Source organism: Pteropus vampyrus, unplaced genomic scaffold, assembly GCF_000151845.1.
Source record: "Pteropus vampyrus isolate Shadow unplaced genomic scaffold, Pvam_2.0 Scaffold74, whole genome shotgun sequence".
Lineage (NCBI taxonomy): Eukaryota > Metazoa > Chordata > Mammalia > Chiroptera > Pteropodidae > Pteropus > Pteropus vampyrus.
In genome coordinates, this window is record NW_011888855.1 from 7,403,720 (window position 1) to 7,426,929 (window position 23,210).

At 42.0% G+C, this 23,210-nt stretch overlaps 1 protein-coding gene and 1 non-coding gene across 4 annotated transcripts in view; one reads left to right on the forward strand and one right to left on the reverse strand.

Moving 5' to 3' along the window:
• The window catches only part of TRPC7 (transient receptor potential cation channel subfamily C member 7), a 128,200-nt gene that overhangs the window by 64,531 nt on the left and 40,459 nt on the right, over window positions 1-23,210 (reverse strand). Inside the window, exon 3 of one of the 3 annotated variants that reach the window (XM_011362362.1) lies at window positions 22,318-22,500. The exons of the other annotated variants lie outside the window; for them this stretch is intronic. Coding sequence (XP_011360664.1) covers window positions 22,318-22,500 — 183 coding nt within the window. The remainder of the gene's footprint in view (window positions 1-22,317; window positions 22,501-23,210) is intronic. 3 annotated transcript variants of the gene reach the window in all.
• On the forward strand, window positions 3,293-3,411 carry LOC111741153. Its single transcript, XR_002780916.1, has one exon. It is a non-coding gene; the product is annotated as a 5S ribosomal RNA (ribosomal RNA).

Genomic DNA, 23,210 nt, shown 5'->3' on the forward strand with positions numbered 1-23,210 from the left:
CTCTCCTACATGCAGATAAGAGTAACAGCAACTGATTCAGCAGTGGCTTTACTGTCTGGTCACCACTTTGCCAGGAACCAAGTTAATGTGGAGGCCAGTTAAGCCCAGATTTACAGCCTTGAAGAGTACAGACTCCAGCCAAAAACTGCTTTATTGAAGGACCTATTAAGATCTCAGGCCTCTTGTCAAATCCCACCTGACACTGACATCTTACTAGGAAGAGCTTTAGTTTCAGATAATTCTTTGAGCCCAAGATCTGACTAGATAATGTTCCCAAGTCAGATCCATAACTCTGCAGACTTTCCCAGTGGCTATGCTATCCCTTGAGTGTGAAGATTCATGGGGTTATAGAATATGCACAGGCTCTGGGGTCAGCCCGTCTGGGTGCCAGTCTTGGCTCTATAACTGACTGATGTGGGACAGAGTAGATTAATTTCCCAGGTCTCAGTTTCTCTATCTATAAAATGACCATGACTAACTCAGAGGAGGTTTCAAGGGTTCAGAAAATACAGTTCCAGTTTTTGGTTTATGGTTCAATTTTTAAGTGAAAAATACTGGTTTTTTTTTTGTTGTCATTGTTATTGTTGATTTATTTTTGCAATAAGAGTCAGAAATAGAAATCACTTATATCTTGAGCCCTGTCCAAAGAGTTATATCATGTATTAAAATTTTTAAGCAGTCAAAGGTATGCTTACTGACAGAGTATCTATATCTTCCATGGTTCTTAAGTAGAGAAAGAAATTTGATTATCAATAAAAGCAAAATTTTTCTTGCAAAAATAATTCTTACTCTAGTTCAGAGATTTTAACAACAAGAACATGCATCAAAAAGTACTGATGTTGATAGAGGAAGTCTGCATCTATATTTAATTAAAAGAATACAGAGAGACTGGAAATGCTTTCTTGAAGTATAAAACACAGCTTCCAACTAATACAAAAATTGTGGTCCTAGATTGATGGAGCTAGTGGTAAATGGTAGGGTGGGGTGATCGTACATTTAAATAAAAATACTCTTAAATTATTGATTAAATTATTAGATTAGTGACAGATTAAAGGAATCAGAGGGAGATATTTAGAGTTTACTTATATCTTTCTTTTTATGATTTCGAATTTTCCAAGTTTTTCTTGCAGAGAAGTGTGCATATAACTTAGCAATGATGTATTTGATATACTTTACTTTTTAAAACCACACTTTACATTTTAATTTTATGTAATTATTATAAAATAACACTTTGAAATTAATTTCATTTCCTATAAATTTATGTTATAATGCTGATGTATGTTTTGCTATTTTATTTTTACTTGTTGCTTTTATTTGCATATATAGTTTTATATTTAAAACATACTCAAGATTTAGTGTCACTTTTTTAATTTAAATTTTTGATTTCTCAACACTTACAAAATGTTGCTCTTACCAGTGTTTCGGTAATAGGAGACATAAATGCTGAAATAATGACGTAGTCATTGGTTCAAGAATTAGAAATAGCATGTGTATGGCCTAGCTGTTCTAGATCTTGGCAGCTTGTGAGTACAAACTTAGCCTCTTGGCAGACATGCATCCATCTATCCACCAGATAGATAGTAAATGCCTATTGATACTGTGCACCAAGCACCTTCAGGCATGGAAGACACAGCAATGAGCAAGATGGTGAAGGCTTCTGCCTTTAGAAGCTTGTTAATTCCCAGATTTTAATGTTTCAGAGCCTATTCAGGTTGGATGGCAGGATTTTGTTGTTGTTGTTTTTATGATTGCCGCCTCCCAAGTATTTCTGCTTGATTCAAATACCCTGTGCAAGTCACTTTACCGGTCACTGAATATTCTCTGAGCTATCTATCCCAGGCAGCTGGTCTAGTGCACAGGCATAGCTGTTATTGCCTCTCTATAGTTCTGATCTGGGTGCCTCACCACCAGCTCTGTGATCTGTTGTTCTGCTTGCATTGGAGCCTCCTGGGCTGGTCCATGCCACTGTGAAGTACATCTAGCTCTCTGCCCTATGCTCTCCTCTCTGTTGCTGACTTTATCCTGCAATTCTGCTGCTGGGCTGGTGGGCTCCCACATGGTAGTGGGTACTGTGTTCCTCAAGACCTTGAATGCCTCCTTGGTATGTGGGGCATCTTCTTTCTTGGCAAAAATGGCCACTTGCTCTCCATCATGCTATTTCCAGATCTCCGTCTGTTCATCCCAGAAACGCCTGTCTCTTCTCATGTTCGTCTTTCCTAGAGGGCAGTACCCCAAGAGAGTTGCTGGAAGTGATACCCAGGGTGAAGTAGTGCCTTCCATTTTTCCACAGTTCCTCCTGCTCAGAGTTCAGGCCTCCATGGTTCTGCTTTTGATGATTCTGAGTGGAGAATTACTAGTCTTATTTCATTTTACCTATTTGGCTATATGAGTTAGCCTCCCAAAAGCTGATGGAGAGAGGTGTTAAATCCTGAGCCATTGCTCTTAGCTTCCTATGCACAGCTCATCTTGGCTTGTGGAGAGGTTGGGGAGGGTCCAACGACAACCTTCCACTGAGCTCATAACCCTTGCTCATCCCCTGCACTCAAGTCTTGGTCAGACTTCTCCCCACTTCTGGGAATTTTTCTATCAGAATTTCCTTAAAAATCAACCTTATTTTCTGCTCTTCCACCTCCTAGCATCAACCTGACCAAAAAAGTTAAACCCAGTGTAGACAGTGTTCAAGTAGTTTTTCATGAGGTTTTGGGCCCTATACAAGAGATACGGAGTGTCTATGATGAACAACCCCCATCCCCAACAGCTACCATAATTTTTCACATCTAGAAAACTTTTAAGGGGTGTCTCTTAATTCCATATGTCACACTGCCCATTTCTACTCTCTGATGTTTAAAGAGACATTGTTACTTAGAGAGCCTGACATATACCTTATCCACACACTTAGTAGATATTGGTTTCTTTCACTTCTCTGGAAAATGTGGAAATTCATCACACCTCAAACACTGGGAAACATGTAGCATTTATTTCTGGTGAAGGCACATTCTGGTCATGCAGGTGACTGCTGGCTTCCTGTTCTTAGATGTCAAATGAGGGGTATGAATATTAAGCAACCAATGCAAAGATCCCTTTGACACTTAGGTTTGGTATTTGAAGAGGCAGTAGTCCCTTTGTTATTCAGGTGCCAATCCTCAAGTCATGATATGTATAGAAAATTTCTTAATGGGTTGAGTTAACTTTGGTCATAATTTGAATGCTGGTTTTTTATCCGCCTGTGGAAAGTAAAATCTCTCTCTTATTTTCTCTCCGCATGTTCGTATTCTTCAAAAGTAGAAACTGAGTCTATGGCCATGCCACCCTGAACATGCCCGATCCCGTCTGATCTCGGAAGCTAAGCAGGGTCGGGCCTGGTTAGTACTTGGATGGGAGACCACCTAGGAATACCAGGTGCTGTAGGCATTAAAAAAATAAAATAAAATAAAATAAAAAACAATGAAAAAAAAAAGTAGGAACTGAGCCTCATAAGTTATTGTGATATATTAAGGTTACATCTGTATATATGTAAATTTACATCTACCTATCTACCTACCTATCATCTATCATCTATCTATTCACCTATCCATCTATTCAGTAAATATCTTGTGAGCCAGACACCAGGAACACAAAGGTTGAAAATAATGTCCTGGCTTTCATGGCCTTCAAAGTCTTGTCAGGGAGATAGATAGGTAAACAGGTAAATTGAGTGTAGCTCAATCAATGCCGTAACAGGGGGTAGCTCAGGATGTCATGAAATAATAGAATTGGCATCCAAACCAAGAGAGAATGTGGAGGGACAGTGAGGAGAGGCTTCCTAGAGGATAGTTTCTCGAGCTGAGCCATGAAGGCTATAATCAGGACACTGAGACAGGGTATGATGAGGAGAAGGTGGTGCATAGAGTTTAAGCTGGAGAGTCAGATTTTGGTTTGAATCTTAGCTCTGCCTTTGAGCTGGATCTATTTCATCTGTAAAGTGGGGATGACAGTATTGATGGGACACTGAATGAATGCATTCAGAGCACTTGACATGGTGAAGGGCGCTGATTAAGCACTTAATAAATTGTCGTTGTTGTTATTGATGCCTCAGAGCCTGGTGTATCAGGAGGGTGCAGGTAGCTCAGGGTAGATGGCCCATTGGGGAGTGATGACAAATGGGAGCCCCTCAGGGGTCTTGCATCATGCTAAGATGGAGACTAAACATAACCTGGAAAAGCAAGTTGCCTTAGGAGCTAGGGGGAGTTGTAACAGACTTTTATTTTTAGATATCTGGGCCAGATACACATAGCGTAGCTTGTGTGTGCTTGCACACTTGCCCCTACTTCTGCCGCCACTGTTCTCCCACTTATCAAAGAGCAGAACAACATCATTTAAATAACAGCATCAGACTGTCTCAAAAGGCTCCAGGAGCACCTGATTCATGGAACCTGCCCAGTAGACAATGATAATTTATTGCTATGTCCAGGATTCTATTGCAATCTCTTTAAATGTTAATGATCAATAGTGTAATTATGATCGAGCCAGTTGTGGGTTTAATTTAATTTGCAAAGCCATCTGGAGCTATGTAGAATTCTTTTTGCATTTTTTTCCAGACCAGATTTGGATAGCTTCAAGTCACTATAATGTCAAACATATAACAAAGACACTACTCTCAAGCTCCGATAATCCAGAGGGGAGACCTGGTGACCTGAGGATGAATCAGAGGATATGAGGATGATGGATTCTGTAGTCTCTCCTCTCCTCATTTCCCCAAGAGCAGGGAAGGGGCATTATTTGGCTAGTGAGGATGGGCGTCTGCCAAGACCTGAACCCTCTTCAGCTGGACAAGATACCAGACCAATAGCTGCTCACTATGCTTAGGGGGAAAAAAAACACATTTCCTTCTGTGTCTGTAAACCTTTGGATAATATGGTTCTTGCTACCTCACATCCTGCTACTCTCCTCTTTGCTCACTATGATTTAGTCCCACTGGCCTTCTCACGACTCCTGAAACAGAGCAAGGCTTTTCTCAACCATCCTGACCGAAATAGAAGTCTTCCCTCTGCTCACCACTCAGTCCCTTTCTGTCCTTTTACCCTGCTTTACTTTTTTTTTTTTTAATAACATTTAGTAACCACCAGACTTTATGTTATGCATATATTATCTGTCACTGTACTAGAAAGTAAGCTCCATAAAAGAAAGGACTTTTTTATTGCATTCTATCTATAGTACCCAGAAGAGTGTCCAGTACATAGTAGGCACTCAGTAAATACTTGTTGAATGAATGAATCTTCCAGCTCATTTCCTGAACTCTGCAATACACCCTCACAAATAGGAACTCTAACCCTTCTTTCTTCCTGGAGTAGATGTCATTTCCGAAGACGGTGGCAGTAGTATCTCCCATATCAAATACTCTGCAGTGTGACCACTACTCTCCCCCTTCCAGAGGCGAAGTCTGTTCCTGTTGCCTTTGAAGCTGGGCTAGCTCTCAGTGATCTGTTTTAATCAATAGAATGTGGCAGAAGTGATACTGCAAGGCTTTCCAAGATTGGGCCTTAAAGATCTTCAGCATCTAAATTCACTCCTGGAGAAGCTCCCTTTTGGAAGGCAACTGCCTTATAAGAGGTCAACCCCCTGAGACTACTATGCTATCAGGAAGCCCAATGTGGCCATGGGCACGGGGAGCGGGAGGGGGAGGGAGAGAAATAGAGAGATGAATGGGGAGAGGGAGAGAGACAGAGACAGACAGACACATTATATGAGGAAACATTGAGGTGCCAGAAATTAAATGAAGCCTTCTGGCATCTTCCATTCCAGCCCAACCACCAAATGAATACAACTGAGCAAATGACTCCAGCTGATGCACATAAGAACTTCCTACGTGAGTCCTGCCTGATTTGCTGACCCATGGAATTGTAACCAAATAGCATGATTTTTTTTTTAAGCTGCTATGTTTTATGCTCCAAAAGATAAGTTGAACTTTTCAGTTCCCAGTCCCCAGCACTCCATCTTGTCTCCTCCTCCATGGGGCTCTTGGGCAAGAGCTCTGTCCTCAGCCCTCACCTCTTCTTTGCCTTGATGCTCCTGTCCTCTGCTCTTGATGCCTCTGCTCCCGTCCCTTCCCAGGGGAAGAACTATCCCTCCTAATCACAGCTGGCTCTCTTCCGTGTTCTTGGTCTTCTTCCCTGTGGCCTTCAGAGCATCTGAAATTGGGCACCTGAACTCTTTTGCAGTTGCTTTCAAAATTGTCTATTTCCTCTGGTCATCAGACCCTGTGTCTTCCTTCTCTCTGACACCTCTGTAGACCAGATTCTGCCTACCACCCTCTGAGCCATAGATGCCTCCTCCCTTGACCCCATCTGCATCACTGGGAGTCTGAATAACCTGCCTGGGAGATGAGTCTGTCTTGTTTTTGGGTGGTGGGGGGGAGCGTAGTTTCGTCAGGGGAGAATGAGTAGTGTGGTTTGCCTTCTATCTCCTGAAGAGATGGACGGGAGGGCTCTGTGAGCCTGGTGGTCCTGGCTCAGGAGGAGGTTCATTGTTTCTGGGGATTTTAGGAATGGGTCTGAAGACCACATGTTGGCAGTTTTTTAGAGATCAAGGCCCAGGGAAGGGGAGGAACTGGAGGAGAGTACTTGGCGATGGGGAGACACTTTCTGAGACGGAGGGGAAGTGACGGACTTTGAGAGTTTCCGTGGAGTATAGACATCTGATTCCACTTGAACTCTCTGCCCTGGAGGTATAAGGACCCCAAATTGGAGTCATTCCAGAGTGCTAGGGGGATTCATCTATCCTAAGGAGCTTCTTTGTGGAAGGAGAGGGTCCCAGCACCAATCTGGCCCAGAGATCTTGCTTCATTGGAAGTTTCAATAGGCAATGGATTCTTGTCTGTTTTGTTTTTACTGTTATATTCCCAACACCTACTATAGTATCTTACTATAGTAAACAAAACCAAACTGTTGAATGAATAAGATGGAACCACAGCTTGGAACAGATGGTGGTGATTAATGCATGTCAGGTGCATCAAGTGTCCACAAGGAGTGGAGCATAGGCCATGAGCCCTTCTTTGGGTACACAGGTGAGTCATTAGGACTATAGTGTGACACAGAGGAGGATGCCCCAGAGTAACTGAGACAGAATTTTCTGCTGGCAGAACTGGGCCAGGTTTCACATGATTTAGAAAAATTTTAAAATGATGAAAGCCAACATTTATTGAGCATTTATGATGCACCAGACATTTTTCTAAGTAATGTTCATTTATTAATTAAGTAAGGCCCGGAGAGGCTAAGTAACTTGTCTAACACAATCAGGATGTGAACAGTCAGGATATGAACCACCCAGACACTCTCCAGAATTTCATCTATACCAAGTAGCAGTTAAGATGTTTGGTTTCTTATCTCAGATAGTCATGAAGCAAATTCATACCAGTTGTACCTGTTTCTTCACTTAGTAGTACATATGTATACATGTATAATATTATAAAATTTTAATAATCAAATAATTCTGACAGAGCAGATTAAGGTTAGAAATAAATTTTTTTCTAGTAATAGAATATAACAACTTGGATGACCTGTGCCTTGCCTGCCACCCAGATAATATGTAGTCAGTTTCCTAACTAGTACCTGCTACGGATCAGAATAATCCCTGAAAGATAACATTCGTAATGTGCCAGTAGCCCACACTTATCCAATACTTACTATGTATCAGAACTTTGTAAGGTAGATATTATTACCCCACTTTAAAGATGAAGGAAAAGGCAGGTTAAGTGATTGTCTAAGGTGACCCCAGGCTTTCTCACTGTAGAGTTCATGATTCTAACCAGTATTCCGCATAGTGTCTTGTTTCTAAATCATGTTGTAAGGTCTATTTTCCAGCAGAAACTTGCATTGTTTGATTATCTGGGAAGGATTCAATTATTTCAGGAAGAAATCTTTAACAGCCATGTGAAGAACCTTCAGGATATGTGTGCCCTGTTTATAAATGTAATAACCAATTACAATTATAAAAGAACAGCAAATACATGTATATGTCCTGTACCTTCATAGTACACTTTCGGTTTTCTCTGGGAAGTAGTCTGTTATCAGCTAAAGATCTGTAACTGGTGCTAATGGATTTGGTTGTTGGAACTTCGTCTTTATAAATCCTCCCTAATGGGTCTTAATTTCACTAAATTTCAGCCTGATAGTTACTGAAAGCAGCTTCCAAATTAGTGAACATTTTAACAGCTCCTTTTTGACCGTTGAATGAGGATCCTTATTAGAAAATCAAGTGTCATTTTGAGTCCACTGAAAATAATTTGGAGAAACTGGATAAGAAGGGGTAGTTGAGGACCCAGCAAGAGGTTAAGTATGTCTGAGGAACTTGGCTGTGTTAGTTAACACAGCCAGATGCCCTCCTCCAGTTTCTGGTGCTGCTCTGCCTTCATGCACAGGACTTGTGGACTCGAGCAAGAGCGCCTGCTCTGTGGGTTTACTTGCTCCCTTTGGGAATTTCTCTGGCAGCCTGCTAGGCAGGGAGATCTTGTCTTGGCCCTGCTGGTTCCAGCACAGTGTGGTCGTTAAAGAACAGGCTTTGGGACTAGGAGTATAAGTTGGAGTCCTGCCCTGCTTCTTACCAGCTGCTTAGTTTTCCATGACTTGCTCTCCCTCTTTCACCACTAAAATGGAGAAAACATGATTGAAGCTGTGGTATGCATACAAAGAGCGGGGACAGGGCTGGCATTTAGTGTGAGAGAGCTGTTCTTTTTGAGCATCTCGTCTCAAGTCCTGATTCTTCTCTCCTTGTCCGCCCCCACTCCATCTCCTCATCCATGTGGGCCCAGGGCTCTGTGCTGCCCCATTCTGCCACAAAGTCCTCCAGGCTCCTAAATGGCCTCCAATTCCCTTCCTCACCCAAATGAAGTCTCTGTTAGGACAATTAGTAATATGTGTAAAGCCTTTTATCTTGTGGTTGGTAGGCCAGACCCTCATAGAAGCTTCTGGGTTGAACTTGTGCCCTAGATTGCAAAGTCCTGTTTTCACCTCCAATATAACAGTTACAGAGATTCCTTCCTTTTGTGAGCATAGCCATTGCCTTACTTTAAGTGCTCATCATCCACTGGACTCTTCTAAATTGTGTTTTAGCTAGTCCTTGTTCTCATTGATACTATTAAATCTTACTACTAGGACTGTCATAGTTATGAAAGCGAGATGACCTACAGTCGTGACACACCACTGACCAGGCCACAAATGGGTCAAAAGTTCTATATTACACAAGTGCCATACACATCAACATAGAAAAGATCAAAGCTCCAGTTTGGAAATGCTGAAGGATCATGGTGCTGTGGTGTAGAGTGGCTGTGGGCGGGCTGAGTTCACATAGAAATACTCATCTGCCTAGAGACCAGAGAATGCATTTGAAAATACGCATAAGATGGTATTTTATATCTACTAAATTAGAGGGGAAAAAACATAATGCTACTTAATGCTTGTGAAGTACTGAAGAAACCAGTTCAGTTGTATAATACTGTTGACACTGAAAAATAGTATAGACATTTGAGGTGTGTTTCACAAATATTTGTGTCCTTTGACTCAGCGTCACTCTCAGAATTTCAATTTTAGGAAATAGAAAAGAAGGAAAGAAAGTACTGTGTACGGTGATAATAATCAAATATAAATACTTGTAAAAAGTGAGTGTTCATCAGTAGAGAAGATACAAAAAAAGAAAAAGATTTACCTTCTGATGCTAGGTGAATCAAATCACAAAATTATCCTATAGCTATATAAAAATACATATGTTCGTATGGGTAAGAAGTGGAAGTTTGTAAACGAAAACAACTGCATATATAGCATATGATTGTAGATTATTTAGCTTTTAAATATTTTTCTTATTGTTATAATACTGTTTGTGCGATAAATGCAGTAGGTACAATCGTAAAGGCAAATGCAAAGATAATCAATCTCTAGGGATCCCTTTCTGTTATGGAATGAAGGTGCATCTCCATGCCCCGCCACAGCCCATTACAGCCTGCCGGCTTCACCAGCAGGTCAGATTTCCTCCAACCCCAGGCTGCTGATCTCCCACATCATTTTGCCCCCTCCTCCTCGGCCTCCTCTCTTCCGTTAAGCATTCATCCTGACCATGTTGTAATTCTTCAAACACTATCACGCCTTCATGCTTTGCCCACTGTTTCCTTCATCTAGCATGTGTTCATCCCCCTTTTCTTTTGATCTCTGACCCACCTTTCAGGGTCTGACTCAGAAGCTACCTCTTCTTCCTCTTTGAAGTTTCCCCACATCATTTTTGCCTGAGTTACTCTTTCCTTGTCTGATAAAGGACTAGGTTCAGTCTGTGTAGCCTTTTAGGATGTAAGTTCTTAAAGGCAGGGGGCTGGGTCCTACTTATCTTTTTTAATGTCCACAGATTTAGCCCCTAATTGGTGTCACCTATGATTGTTCTTTCCTTCAAGCTTGCAAGTATGTCCATCAAGATCTAATATCTGTCAGAAGGGGAGGAAGCAAAGCGGTCAGACGATAATACATCAGATGGGTTTATTATAGAATATTAAGTATAACAATTAATTAATGTGTAATTCAGGATGCAACTTGAAGTAAATTATTGAAGAAACATGATCAAAACATTACAAATTTTATTAATCAAGCAATGCTGTTTTATATTTAAATGACCTTCCTTCCTTCCTTCCTTCCTTCCTTCCAAAATAACACTGTCAGCCATAATCTGAGTTTCCATGGACTTGGTGCCAATAGTCGTAGGAGTTCAAGAATGAGACAAATAATGACTAATACCTACTAGTTCATCATAGGCTACTTTCCTATTTATCTCATTTTGATTCTCAAGAGAACACTGAGAGTTTCCTCAACAGCTTCTAGGAATGTATCTCAACTTGAACATGGGATTTTGTTATATTTCAGAAAAATAAGAACTGAAAGAAAACTCAAACATGGTGCATTCATTCATTCATTCAATTATCAAATTCAATAAATATTTTTAAGAATCTTCTAATTGCCTGGGTCTGCTCTAGGCTAGGGAGACTGGTGAGCTGCTGCCAGAGTTTACTGTATTGGGGGAAATAGACAATAAACTAGTAAATAGATGAAACAAAGGTTGTTTACTACAAAAGAGAGCACTGGGGTCGAGAGTGGCTGATGAGGGAGGAAGCAGCATAGTGACTACATTCAGATAGGGTGGTCAGGAGAGTCTCTTTGAGAAAGAGTTAGTTGATCTGATTTTTGAACAATGAAGAGGATCCAGCCAGCAGAGATTTGAGGGAAAGGAATTAGTAACTTCTCTGGGGTGGGAACTAGTATGGAGTGTTTAGGGAATGGAGAGGCAGGCATTGTAGCTGGAGACGAATGAGCAGGAGGGAGCTTGGCGTGAAGTGAATTTAGAGAGGAAAGCAGAGGCCGGGCCATGCAGCATCTTGTAGGCCATGGTTAGTAGTTTGGATTTTAAGCGCTTTAGGGCCAAGAAGATGGTGGTGGCAGCCTGCCAAGATTCCTTTACCAGTAAGGTGCACCTTTCCCCAGCTGCTAGAGGTGTTGGATGCAGAAATATCTGGGAAGTTATGCCCTCCCCTTGGGGGCAGCCTGTAGCTGACTGGTACAGGTATAGAAAAGGCCAGTTCCCTTGCCTCAGTACAGGGCACAGGGCATGTCTTTCGTGCTCCTCACACTCCAGACTCTCACCCACCCCAGATCAGGCTGAAGTTAGGCTTCACTGAAACCACACCGTAGCTTAGCTGCTTCTCTTGCCCCATCCTTCTGCCCCCTTTGTTGCAGGTTTCTCCTGAGATCACAAGGAGCCCTTGCACAAGGACCCTCATTTCAGGCACTGCTTCTAGTGGTAAAAATTATTAGGCTATGACTCTCTGGGGGCAGGAACTGTGTCCGTCTCATTTACCTTTAGATGGAAGATTCAAACCAAGGCATGACATCATCTGATTACTTAAAAATTTCTCTGACTGTTGCTTGTGTGTGTGGAGTGGGGGAGGGGGGAGTGAGGAAGGACAGAAGGTAGGTCAACCAGGTAGAAGCTATTGTAATCATCCAGGCAAGATATGACTATGGCTGGATTACACAAATGAAAGCATCTCTATTATGCAGAGATTTTCACTCACAATTATATGTAGAAAACGCCCCTGTCATCAAGAAATTAACAAGTGACCTTAGGCAGATGAATGTTGATAAAAGTATGATGCATTATAGTATATAATGGAAAGAATATATAAAAGGTCAAATGCTCATTAAGACTTAGAATCCATATGAGCATTTAGTACAGAAATGAGACAAATGTATAGTTGTTCTTTAGCTTAAGTACTGGAATTAGTTGCAGGTCCTTAGGATGGGGGGAACTATAATTTCTGATATCCGTTTGCCTCTAGTATAAAATTGACAATTTGAAAATGACTCTTGTTCTTTCCACTTTGAGCTAGTAAACGCCTCTGATTTGCATTGGGGATTTATGGTCCCCCCTTGAATGCTCTTCAGACTCCTCTCTTCTTTTTAACCCCCAAATCAAGATGTAATAATAACCTGGCTCTGCCTATCTTAACAAATGCAGCAGATGATGAATATAAAGAGTTATACAAGCTAAGGCAATATGGCTCAGGGGATATGGTAATCAAGAAGAAAAAACCTTAAAGGATTATCCATTCATGCAAATATTTATATATTGAAAGAGCTGAAAAAAAAAAACAAAAAACAAAACAGCACAATATCCAAAAGGACAATGGTTTTCTGCCCTATTGTGACCACTCATACTTTGAGGATCTGAAGTCTCTTTTGTAAATGTGCAGTAGTATCTGCTCTTTAGAGAAAGATGTGTCAGGTGATTCACAGTAGGCCTGAGGAAAGGCAGAGAGGAAGCATCTTTTCTCTTAAAGCTGAGCCAGGCAGGTTGTGGGGGTGGGTCGGCAGTTCAGGCTGGTAAGTGGAGGGAGCACTCCTGGCCCCCTGAGGAGCACTCAATGATCCAGTCTCCTCTTTGGAAGACAAGGCCCCATTACTCCTCTCTCTAACAGTACAAGACTACCCTGGGAGCCACCCACCCTGCTCCATCCCTATTACTGCCAGGACAGAGCCAGTGTTAGGGCCTCTCTGGATAGAAAGATCTCTTTTCCAGAGTTACTAACCCAAAAGAGACACAGGTCAGCAATGAAGGGAATGGAGATGATGGCCCCATACTCTGAAGCCAGCCTGGAACATTATGTGAATTCTGTTATGTAGATTTTTAATCACAAGGAGAATTACAGATACTTGGAGAAGCAGTAAAGTCTATGACTTCACGTTTTACACTCATCTATTCATTTATTCACCACCCAGCCTGCTCTGTCTTCTAAAACAAGATGATGAATGAAGAAAGGTCCCACCTTCCAGAAGCTCAGTCTTTACAAAGTTAAAACCATCAGAAGGCCTTTAAAAAACACAATGTCTGGGCTCCCACTTAGAAGAATTGGATTAGAAAGCTCTGGGTGGTTCTGTTGTGTAGCTAAGTTTGAGAATTTAGATTGTTGTAGAGATATAATGACTTTGAGCTTGATCTAACCATGCCTTTGGTCTAGAGAGATGCAGTGCATCCTTGGAGAACTGTAGTCTCTCTTCTCAGGGGTTTATGGTTAAGGGGTTATGCTCTAGAACCTGAAAACTATCCTAGAGATTCTCAACAGGGATAATATTGTCCTCACCCTTTCTCCCAGGGACATTAGAGACTTTGTCTGGAGATATTTTTGGTTGCCACCGCTTGCGGGGAGGGCGCTACTGACATCTAGTTGGTAGAGGCTAGGGATGTTGTTAAATACCCTGTAATGCACAGGGCAGTGCCTACAGTGAAGAACTATCTGGCCCCAATTGTCAGTAGTGCTGAGGTTGAGACACCTTGTTTAGTCTTAAGGGTAGTTCTGCTTGTAAAGCCAACATGGCAGGCAGCTTCCATTAAGTATCATTTATTATGCACTTACCATGTTCTAGCTACATTATATATGTTAATGAACATTGATTATTGTTTATTAAGTACTATTATTTGTTCCCATTATCCAAATAAGAAAATTGAGGCCCAGAGACAGAAAACTTGTCTATAACCATGTATTTAGTAGGACAATTGAGGGATTAGGGATTTGAACATGTACAGTCAGGCTTCCAGCCACAACACTGTACTTTTGTCTAACACGTTCTGTTTTTCATTTTCTGAGAGTTTTCCAGGCAGAAAAGCGATGGAGATTACACACACACACACACACACACACACACACACATATACGTATACATATACATACATACACATACATACATTCATGCATACACATATACATATACACTCGTACATACACATACACATATATATACATATATACACACACATATACATACTTGGATTAGTCCTTATTGAGATTTTTTGTTTGAGAAAACAAAACTTTTCTATGCAAAAGATAACCCCTCTGAGCCAAGTGATGAATGGACATTAATCATTTTTGTGCCACGTGGCCAGGCTAGGGTTACAGAAGTGCCAAGAGGAATCCCCAAAGAGGATGCTGACTGATGCTTTCGACACCAGTGGATTCCAGCCGCGTTTGGCAGCTAGTGGGCACCCTGTGGTGCAGTTTGGTGTAGTGCCTGACCAGCCAGACTGTGTTTCTGACAACTCTGATCTTCTTACCTCTGATGAGCATCTGTTAAAATGATGCTTCAGCAGGAAAGCACAATGGGGAGAATGTCAGCTCAGAGCATGTGAGCTTATGACTGACCTCTCAGACGTCCTCTAGGAAACCCCAGTGTCCCCAGGTTCCCTTTGCTCACTGGCCCTGTGCTCTGTGCAGTTGGAGGAAATGAAACAGAACTCCAGCAGAGGTCATCTGCCTTCTCTCTAGTGTCCCTACCCATGGTCACTATGCTAGGACGAGGAGTTCAGCCAGTTGTGCATCTACTGCTGGGCCTCATTGTGTCTCATAGCACAGATTTAGGCCAGAAGGCTCTTGCAAGTTGGAGCAGTGTCTGCCTTACCTGGGAGGGCCCTGCAGGCCAGCAGATTCAGTAACTTATCTAAAGCCACATATTTAGTAAGTGGAGAGCCTGAGCAGGCAGGCTTCCAGCCATAACACTATATTGCAACCCAGCAGGTTCTATTTTCTCTTCCTGTGAGTTTTTCCAGATATAAAAATGGGCCCGTTTACAGCATGACTATAAAATGTTCACAAGATGGTGATTTTTAGAAGGAAGAATCAAAGACTCCTGGGGTTAGACAGAGTGGTGATGTGAGTGGAATTGGCCCCCCTTCTCACTTCTAAGCTTGTTCTTCCCTCCTCAGCTTTCTTCTCTGAGGGGAACCTTCTGGGTGCTGTGCCCTGTGGGCACATTTTGTGCACTTCTGTCTATGAAGGAATTTTGAAATGAAGGTGACAGCAGAGAATTGAGGTTCATGGAGGACACTGACTTGACGTCTTACCATTTTTTTTGGTAGAGATTTTTCATTTTTATTAAGAACACAGGCTATACCAACTAATTTACAATCTCCAGTCTTGGCTGGGCTATTGGATCTACCGTTTCACTCTCTCATCTCCCACAGAATTTTTTCTGAAATTTTTAAAAAACTTTTTTCAGGCTGCTTTCTACCTCAGAAGGTGATTCTGCTTCCTCTTTACAGAGAAGTTAAGACTAACTTCAATATGCATTTCCTCAGCTTTTCTCCTTTCGGTAGTTATTAATGCTATTTGCCAAGTAACTCCATTTTTCTCCCCTTTCAGATGTATGGCAGGGTTATATACCCTGGCCCTTCTTGTGGTGGGGTGAGTGATGTGACTGATTGTTAACAATGAGTTGTAAACAGAAACAATGTGTGTCACTTCCAGGTGACAGTATTTAATTGCTGGTACAAGACTGTCCAGAGCTGGATTTCCCTTTAGCAGGGTGGAAACATTTGAGGTGGTGGCTATTCTATCAGCGTGGGTTCCTCAGTGGATTCTGTTCCTAGATAGAACTAGGATGAGCAATAAATAAACCTCCTTTTGTTAGAAGCCACTACAACTTTGGTTTTGCCTGTCAACATAGTATAACTTCACCTGTCTTGATTAATATCCTGTTCCTTTTGCCCAACAAATAATGCTGCATCCATATCCAGCGGAGGAAAAGCTGTCTCTCCATCTAGCCACATTTTTACAACCACTTGGCTTGTAAATGGCTTCCTAGTCTTAAAAGAACAAAAACAAAATCCTTTAGCATGGTATACAAACCTCCGCATGGTCTGGTCTCTCTTTGCTTAGTTGTACTCATCTCACACCCCACTCTTGCTCATGCCTTGTAGCTCGACCATGTTCACCTTCTTTCATTTCTTCTTACATGCTATGTTCTCACCACAGGGCCTTTGAACACGTTCTCTCAGCCAGAAATGTCCTCTCCATCTCTGGTTCATTTCTTCTCAGAGCAAGCCTGAATTCCTCAGAGAAGCCATCATTGACCTCCCTGATCAGGTCACATCTGCTTTTAGAAGTGATAATATCACGTTCTACACATTTACAACACTCACTTTAATTGCAGTATTACAATTTATTGGTCTTATGTTTTGATTACTATGTCTTCCCCGTGATGACTAACATTATGTCATTTTTATTCACCACCATGTCCCCAGTGATCAGCACAGCATACTTTATAGTCACTCAGTGGAAACTTGTTGAATGTATGAGAGAGGGTATGCAGTTATGCTGTCAATTTGCTAACCACTGGCCACATGTGGCTTTTGAAATTTAATTTTAAAATAGTAAGAATTCAGCTTCATAATTACATCAACCATATTTCAAGTGCTAATTTGCCATATGAGGCTAGAGGCTGCCATATTAGAGAGTAGAAAATAGAGGATTTCCATCATCACAGAACATTCTATTGGATACTGCTAGCAAGATAAAGTCCAAGTGCCTGTGCATGGCATGTAATGCCCTCCGGGATCTGGTTCTGACAAGCTTTCCACTCTCTTTCTTTCCCACAGTGAAACAGCCACAGGGAAACACTCATCCCTCTCTAAACATGTTCCCTGCACATGCCACTCTTAGGTGTTTGTGACTTTTTGACTTTCACCTTTCTCTGCCTAAGTTGCCATCCCATTCAGCACTTCTCATCCTTTAAGCCCTGTCTTAAGCATTTCTCTTCTGGGAAACTTTTCCCAAGGTCTACACTGAGCTGGTCAGTGCTTCCTCTGCCCACTTCCCATTCCTGTTTGCCCTGTCCAGACGGGATAGCAAACCTTTGTTCACACATCTCTCTCTATTGCTACATGAACCCCTCAAGGGCAAGACCTGGGTCTTGGTCTTCTCAGTCTCCCCGCACTGCCCAGCACAGAGCTGGTGGTATCACAGACAGCACTGAATGCTTGTTAAATGAGTGAATAAGTGTACGAAACTCGCAAGGCATATTATTTCCTTAGTGCAACAGTGTGAAGAAAGGGAGTTGTGTTACTGAGTAGGGTTAGTGAGGGTTTCTCTCTGCAGTCCTCCCCCCTCCCAATGTCCTGTCCCAGGTCTTTATTTCATGTGAGACTAGCTTTCTGAGACAAGAATCACCAGGAGCTTGGCAGAGTCAGGAAAGGACACCTTCGAAAATCCAGGGACTGGAAGGCTCAGCAGAATGGAGCTGCTTCCTAAGGAGAGTGAGGAGTTTGAAGGAAAGGTTGCTGGCACCTTGATTAGATTCCCCAGATCAAGCCACATGCCAGGGTGCTAGAACTGGAAGTCCAAAAGAGGTAACTGCTGTGAACTCTGTTTTGCTCGGCTAGTGAAGTGCAGGGGCTGCTGCTGCGGTAGTCATAGCATACCTGTCTTTACCTCACCCACCGCTCTGATGGCTCTTTCAGGGCAAGACTCTCTCTTCAGGATCCCCAGCAAGCTGATGAGTGTCTGTACAGCTCAGAGGTGATGGCTAAAACAGCTTGTCAGATTGAACTTACCATCCTTACTGGTGATATTGCCTGATAAGAGATATGTTTTCTGCAATAGGAATAATACAATTTTGACAGAAATTTTCGTGTTTTCTTTTTTTCCTTTTTTTTTTTCTTTTTTTTGTAGCAGACGTTATGTAGCTTAGTTATGTCCAAAGGGGCATGCACTTCCTCTGAAGGTGGAGTTACGGCCTCTACCATGTAAAATAGGACCTTTAGGGTCTTTTTGTCTCACTCTCTCTTGGCAGTTGAGCCCTCAGGACTCAGGCCTGCAAAGTTCTTTCGGTGAACAGGAGATTCACCTGATCCTCATTAAGACAGACTTGGAGTTAGGAAGAAGGAAGAAGTGATACAGGAGAAAGAACATAACTTCCCTTTAAGCCTAGAGATGAAGAAGCTATAAAGAGGGAGAGAGGGAGGCATGAGAGTGAAGGGCCCAGATGTGTGCCCTCAGACGAGTTGAATAGAGCACCAAGGATTGTATCTGGGTCTCTGTGACTGGTCACTTAGCAATGACCACTTGCCAGGCACTGGGCTTATTTTATGGGTGCAGCCTGGGCCCAACTGAGCCAAAACAGATTCAGAGATGTTAGGTCTTTTCAGCTGGTAGGATGGAAGTGCCCTAAGCATTTATTTAGAGTTGATATGCAGAATGAGAAAAGAGGGATATTTAGGCATGGTTCCCTGGGGACAGAAGATAGATAGAAATGGAGAAGACAGCAAGATGTCTGTTACTCGGATTGGCCTTGGAGGAGAAGACTAATGCCTCTATATATGGGTGCTTCAGGCTAAAGCTGTTTTCTTTATCCATGAGGCACAGTGGAGTCACTTTTGAGCATAAGTGTGATTCAGCATAGGAAGAGAAGCATCCTTGCTTTTTCCTGAGGCAAGTTTGGCTTCTGAGGGGACTGTACCTTTAAAAGTTGGGATGAACTGAGATGGATAACAGAAATGTCTTACGTGGGCATTCACTCTAGGACAGTACAACGTGTGAATTAATACTGCCTCATTCACACCCACAGGCTGGTGAGGCACACATACTTTATCCCATTCAATTCTTGTAATCTTATGAAGTAAGCATTATTCTTCAAATTTTATAGATGAGGAAAGTGAGACACAGAGAGGCTAAGTGACTTGCTCAAGTGATCTTATGAATAAGTGGTTGGACCAGGATTAACCTCAGAGAGTACCGTCTTAGCCACTTCTCCAACACTGCCTTCCAGACACAGTGTTTAACATTTCAGATGACACATCTACATGGGTTATTGAGGAGACTGAGTTACCCTTTTAAGGTAGAGGTCATGGAGAATCACCATGTCATCATGGGGCCTTTGGTCTTTTTGGGAGACATTTTAGGCCATAAGCATGATGTCCTTACACGGGGGAGTCGGGGGAACATTTCTAGTATTCTCTGGGGAGATAACAAAGGGCAAGCTAGGGAATGTCTCCAGGGATAAAAGGATCCCTATCATCCCAAGGAAGGAGGACATCACTGAATGACAGCAGTGATGCTTCCTCGTGTTGCTGCAGAGAACTTTAGTTTCTAGAGCATTTCCTCATATCAGTTCATTTGAAAGTTCACAGAAAACTTTGCGAAGCAGACACACTCATATGTCCATTTTGCAGCTGGGGAATGAGGCCTAGAGAACTTCAAAGACTTGCCCAAGACCACATGGCTAGTAACTGTAAGAATTATGCTAGAAATTTGATCTCCTGACACTTACTTCATGATTCTTTCCTTGTTACCAAGTGGTCCCATGTTCCATGGTGGGACTATTGTCTTTATCTAATGGAGGATGACGTTACGACTGAGCCAGCCAGGGGACCAGGCTTTAGGGTAGTGCCTGAAGAGAGGCAGACATTCAGATGAAGGACAGGATCTAGGGTGCAGTACCAGCCACAAGGTGGCACCCACCCCATTCAGATTTATGCACTTCGTAGATATATAGGCTGATTCTATGTTAGAGTTTCCCAAAGACTGTTACGTGGACAACTGGTTTCACCAGATGTTCTATGAGAAATAGAGTTCCGTGGTTAAGTAATAGATATTATACTCCCTTTTTTTTTTTTTTAGAGTATCAATGCATATTAAAGGTTCTGTAATTTCTTTAACAAAGAAGTCTATTTGACTTGTTTGAACACAAAACCTTTTCTTAAGGTCACACCTATTACCAGCCCATGAAACTACCAGGAACAACTAGTTTGCTTTGATCAGTGAATTAATGGTTCGAGTTGATATCACATGGGCAGAGTGTTAGGAATTTTTCATGGTTTTATATTTCATTTGTAAGACTGTGTGTGTGTATCTCAGTTGTGAAAGTGTATTCGTGAATGGGCCTCGGTGCTAGTTGTTCCTTCACTCAGTGACCCAGGGTTAGATTGTACATAGGCCAGCCTGCTAAAGTCCAGAAATTAAAACTGAATTCTCATTATAATAGTAATAAGCCTTTTTAATATTGGACATTTTCACTGGTAAACAACAATAGAATAAATGTCGAGGAAAACCGTGAGTCTGTCTGCTGTCACCTGATGGCATACACGGTTCAAGAGATGGGAGGTCTTTGAAATGAGCAAAGCTGACATTTTATGTGGGTCGTTTATCATCGTCCTCCGTACGGATTGCAGCAGGCACTTGACATTCATGATGGCTGTTTCCTGAGACCTTTACGACCCCCTATTCGTCAAATACCACTAGAGTAAATGATTTTCCTCATAAAACCTTTTTATTCTGGCCCGAACCGTCATGTTCATGGAGAGTTTCACTTTTTCTTTGCATTCATCACCACAGCCATTTTGTACTTGGTAGTTGACAATGAGGGGGAACATGTAGCTCTGAAGTGGTGGCCAGATTTCTGGACTAGCTGACTCATCTACCTTCAATGACCGTTTTGCTAAGAGATTTGGATTTATGTTTCAGAAAAATTGTGAATGCCTACATTTCATAGGTTATTGGAATTGCTCCTAAATATCTAAAACTGTGAATGTAAATCTACAAATGCCAAGCACCTGTTCTTTGGCTTTTCAAAGACAGCTTCACCTTTCACCCTCTGCTGGGAAGCAGGAAGATGCTCTGGCCTGGGGAAGGAAGGAAATGCTTCTGGTTCTGGAAGCTCAAACCCATCTTTACCATTCACAGCAGGGTTTGTTTGACCTTCAAGGCCATGGATATCTCAGCAGCTTCAGGAGAGATTGCTGTACTTTGATGAAAAACCTCTGTGAGTTCTTGGGGTAGGCTAAAAAATGAGTTTCCCTAAGTTCAGAAAATAGGATTGTACTTGAAACTGCAGCCTGACTCTTCTCCTCCTATCAATCTATGCTTTTGAATATTAATCTAAGGCCACCTTCCCATGATTTATCAGTTTTATCTTTGGGACTCAGAATCTTTTAAAAAAACTGTTTTTCTTAAAATTTTTGGTTATTGTTAAAAGTAAAAGGGCAGGAAGATTTTATCAAACTTGGAAGCTCTCTCTAGATGAATTCCAGAGATACATGTGAGTTGTTAAAGGATGGTTCACCCCAAACAAGATAATCAGGCAAGGGGAGAAATACCCAGAGGCTGTTTTGGGGGTTTTGAAAATATCCCCAGTATTGACCCTGTGAAATAGCTAGGGAAAAAAAATAAATTCTGAAAGACTGATTAGCTATCTTGTTATGTAGACAGCACATTCATATTTAAACACATGATCTTCGGAGCTCTGCAGTTTTCATGAGGATGAATTGACATCATATAACATAAGAGCACATTCTAAAGAATCCAGAGTACATCCAAAGTGGACACATAATTGAGTTTTGGTCCTTAGGACCTCAGTCTGACCAGCCACTGTGGGTCTGAGAGCTACTGGGTGCTAGTGGCCATTAAAGACACCTTGAGGTCAATTGAGGAGGTGGAACAAGCTTGTTCTTATGAAAATTGACTCAAGCTTCCTACTGTGGACTTTCATAAGCCTTGGGAGTGAAATTCTTCGAAGCCTCCCAGAACCATGGATCCCACAAAAGCCTTGACACTAAAGCATTTTCTACATAACGAGTTCCTAGACACACAGAAAAAGCTCAATACATACTGTTGAAAAACCTTAGTAATATGTTTCTGATGAAAACTTGGGTATTGACCTGCTAGCTGATGGGAACACTCATAGTGACATTGTCCCTACCAGTGGTTAGAGGCTGAAAAAAATCTCTTCGGTTCTCGAGGCTCAAAGCCTGTTCATAGAATGATTATCACGCTCTTTTTCTCTCTCCTGATAGGCTGGGGGAGAAGGGAAACAGGATGGTGAGAGGAGCTCTTAGTAGTCCTGCCAGACTGGCAGTTCCCTGTCTAGAGAGAAGTTGAGTAATTGGTGTTGTTACTGTCACCTTGTGAGAACATAAAATATTAATGAACACAAAGCTAGGTCAGCAGTCCTGCCAGGTGGGAAGGCCAGGAGAGGTGGGGAAGCTTACCTTCTTGACTTCGTATTTAATGGCGAGTTTGATCCGGCTCAGACTTGGACGGTGGTGATCGGACCAGACTTGGAAGTTCACGTCACCATTTAAAATTGCTTCCACCTCTTCTGTGTCTCGGCATAGGTCCAGCACGCCCACCACAAAATCCTTGCATTGCATAGATAACTTCCTGTAATCGTTCTAATAGAATAAAGAGAAATCAGAGGTGTGTCACACTGAGCCCCACAGACTGGCTTGCCCAGCACAGTCGTATTTATCAGTACCTATTCACCAAGTGTGATATGGAGAGCATTTGAAGCAGGGAATGTGCTGGGTCCAGAAGGCAGGGCAATTTCTCTTGACACAACAGCCTAGAGGACATCTTCTCTAAGCCAGAATTCATGTGTTCCATGGGCCACCTGCAGCAGAGTCACCTTGGATCCCTGCTAAAACTGCAGGTACCAGGCCCTGTCACAGATTTATTGAGTCAGAATTCCTGGGATGAGACCCAGGAATCTGTCTTTCAGTCAAGTTCTCTGATTCTCATGCTTGCCAGAGCCCATCCTGGGCTCTTTCAAAGCAGCAGTCCTTCAATTCTGAGAGAGGAGTAGTAAAAAAATGAACTTTTAAGGCTGGTGGAAATAACGCTTCAGTCATTTACCACCAATCCATAATAGTAATTGCTCTACACAGGAAGTTTACTGGAAAGATACAACTGATGTGCTAAAATTGGGGAAAAAATGTATATGGGTGTGCTTTTTTTTTTAATGTGCTGGGAAATTTATTAAATTGTAAATTTAAAAACCAAATGTAATTTAAATCTAATAGGATTCTTTCTTACCACAAATCCTTTTGTATGTTGAATCATGGCTCCTTAAATTACTTGACTATTGAATAAAAATATTGGACCT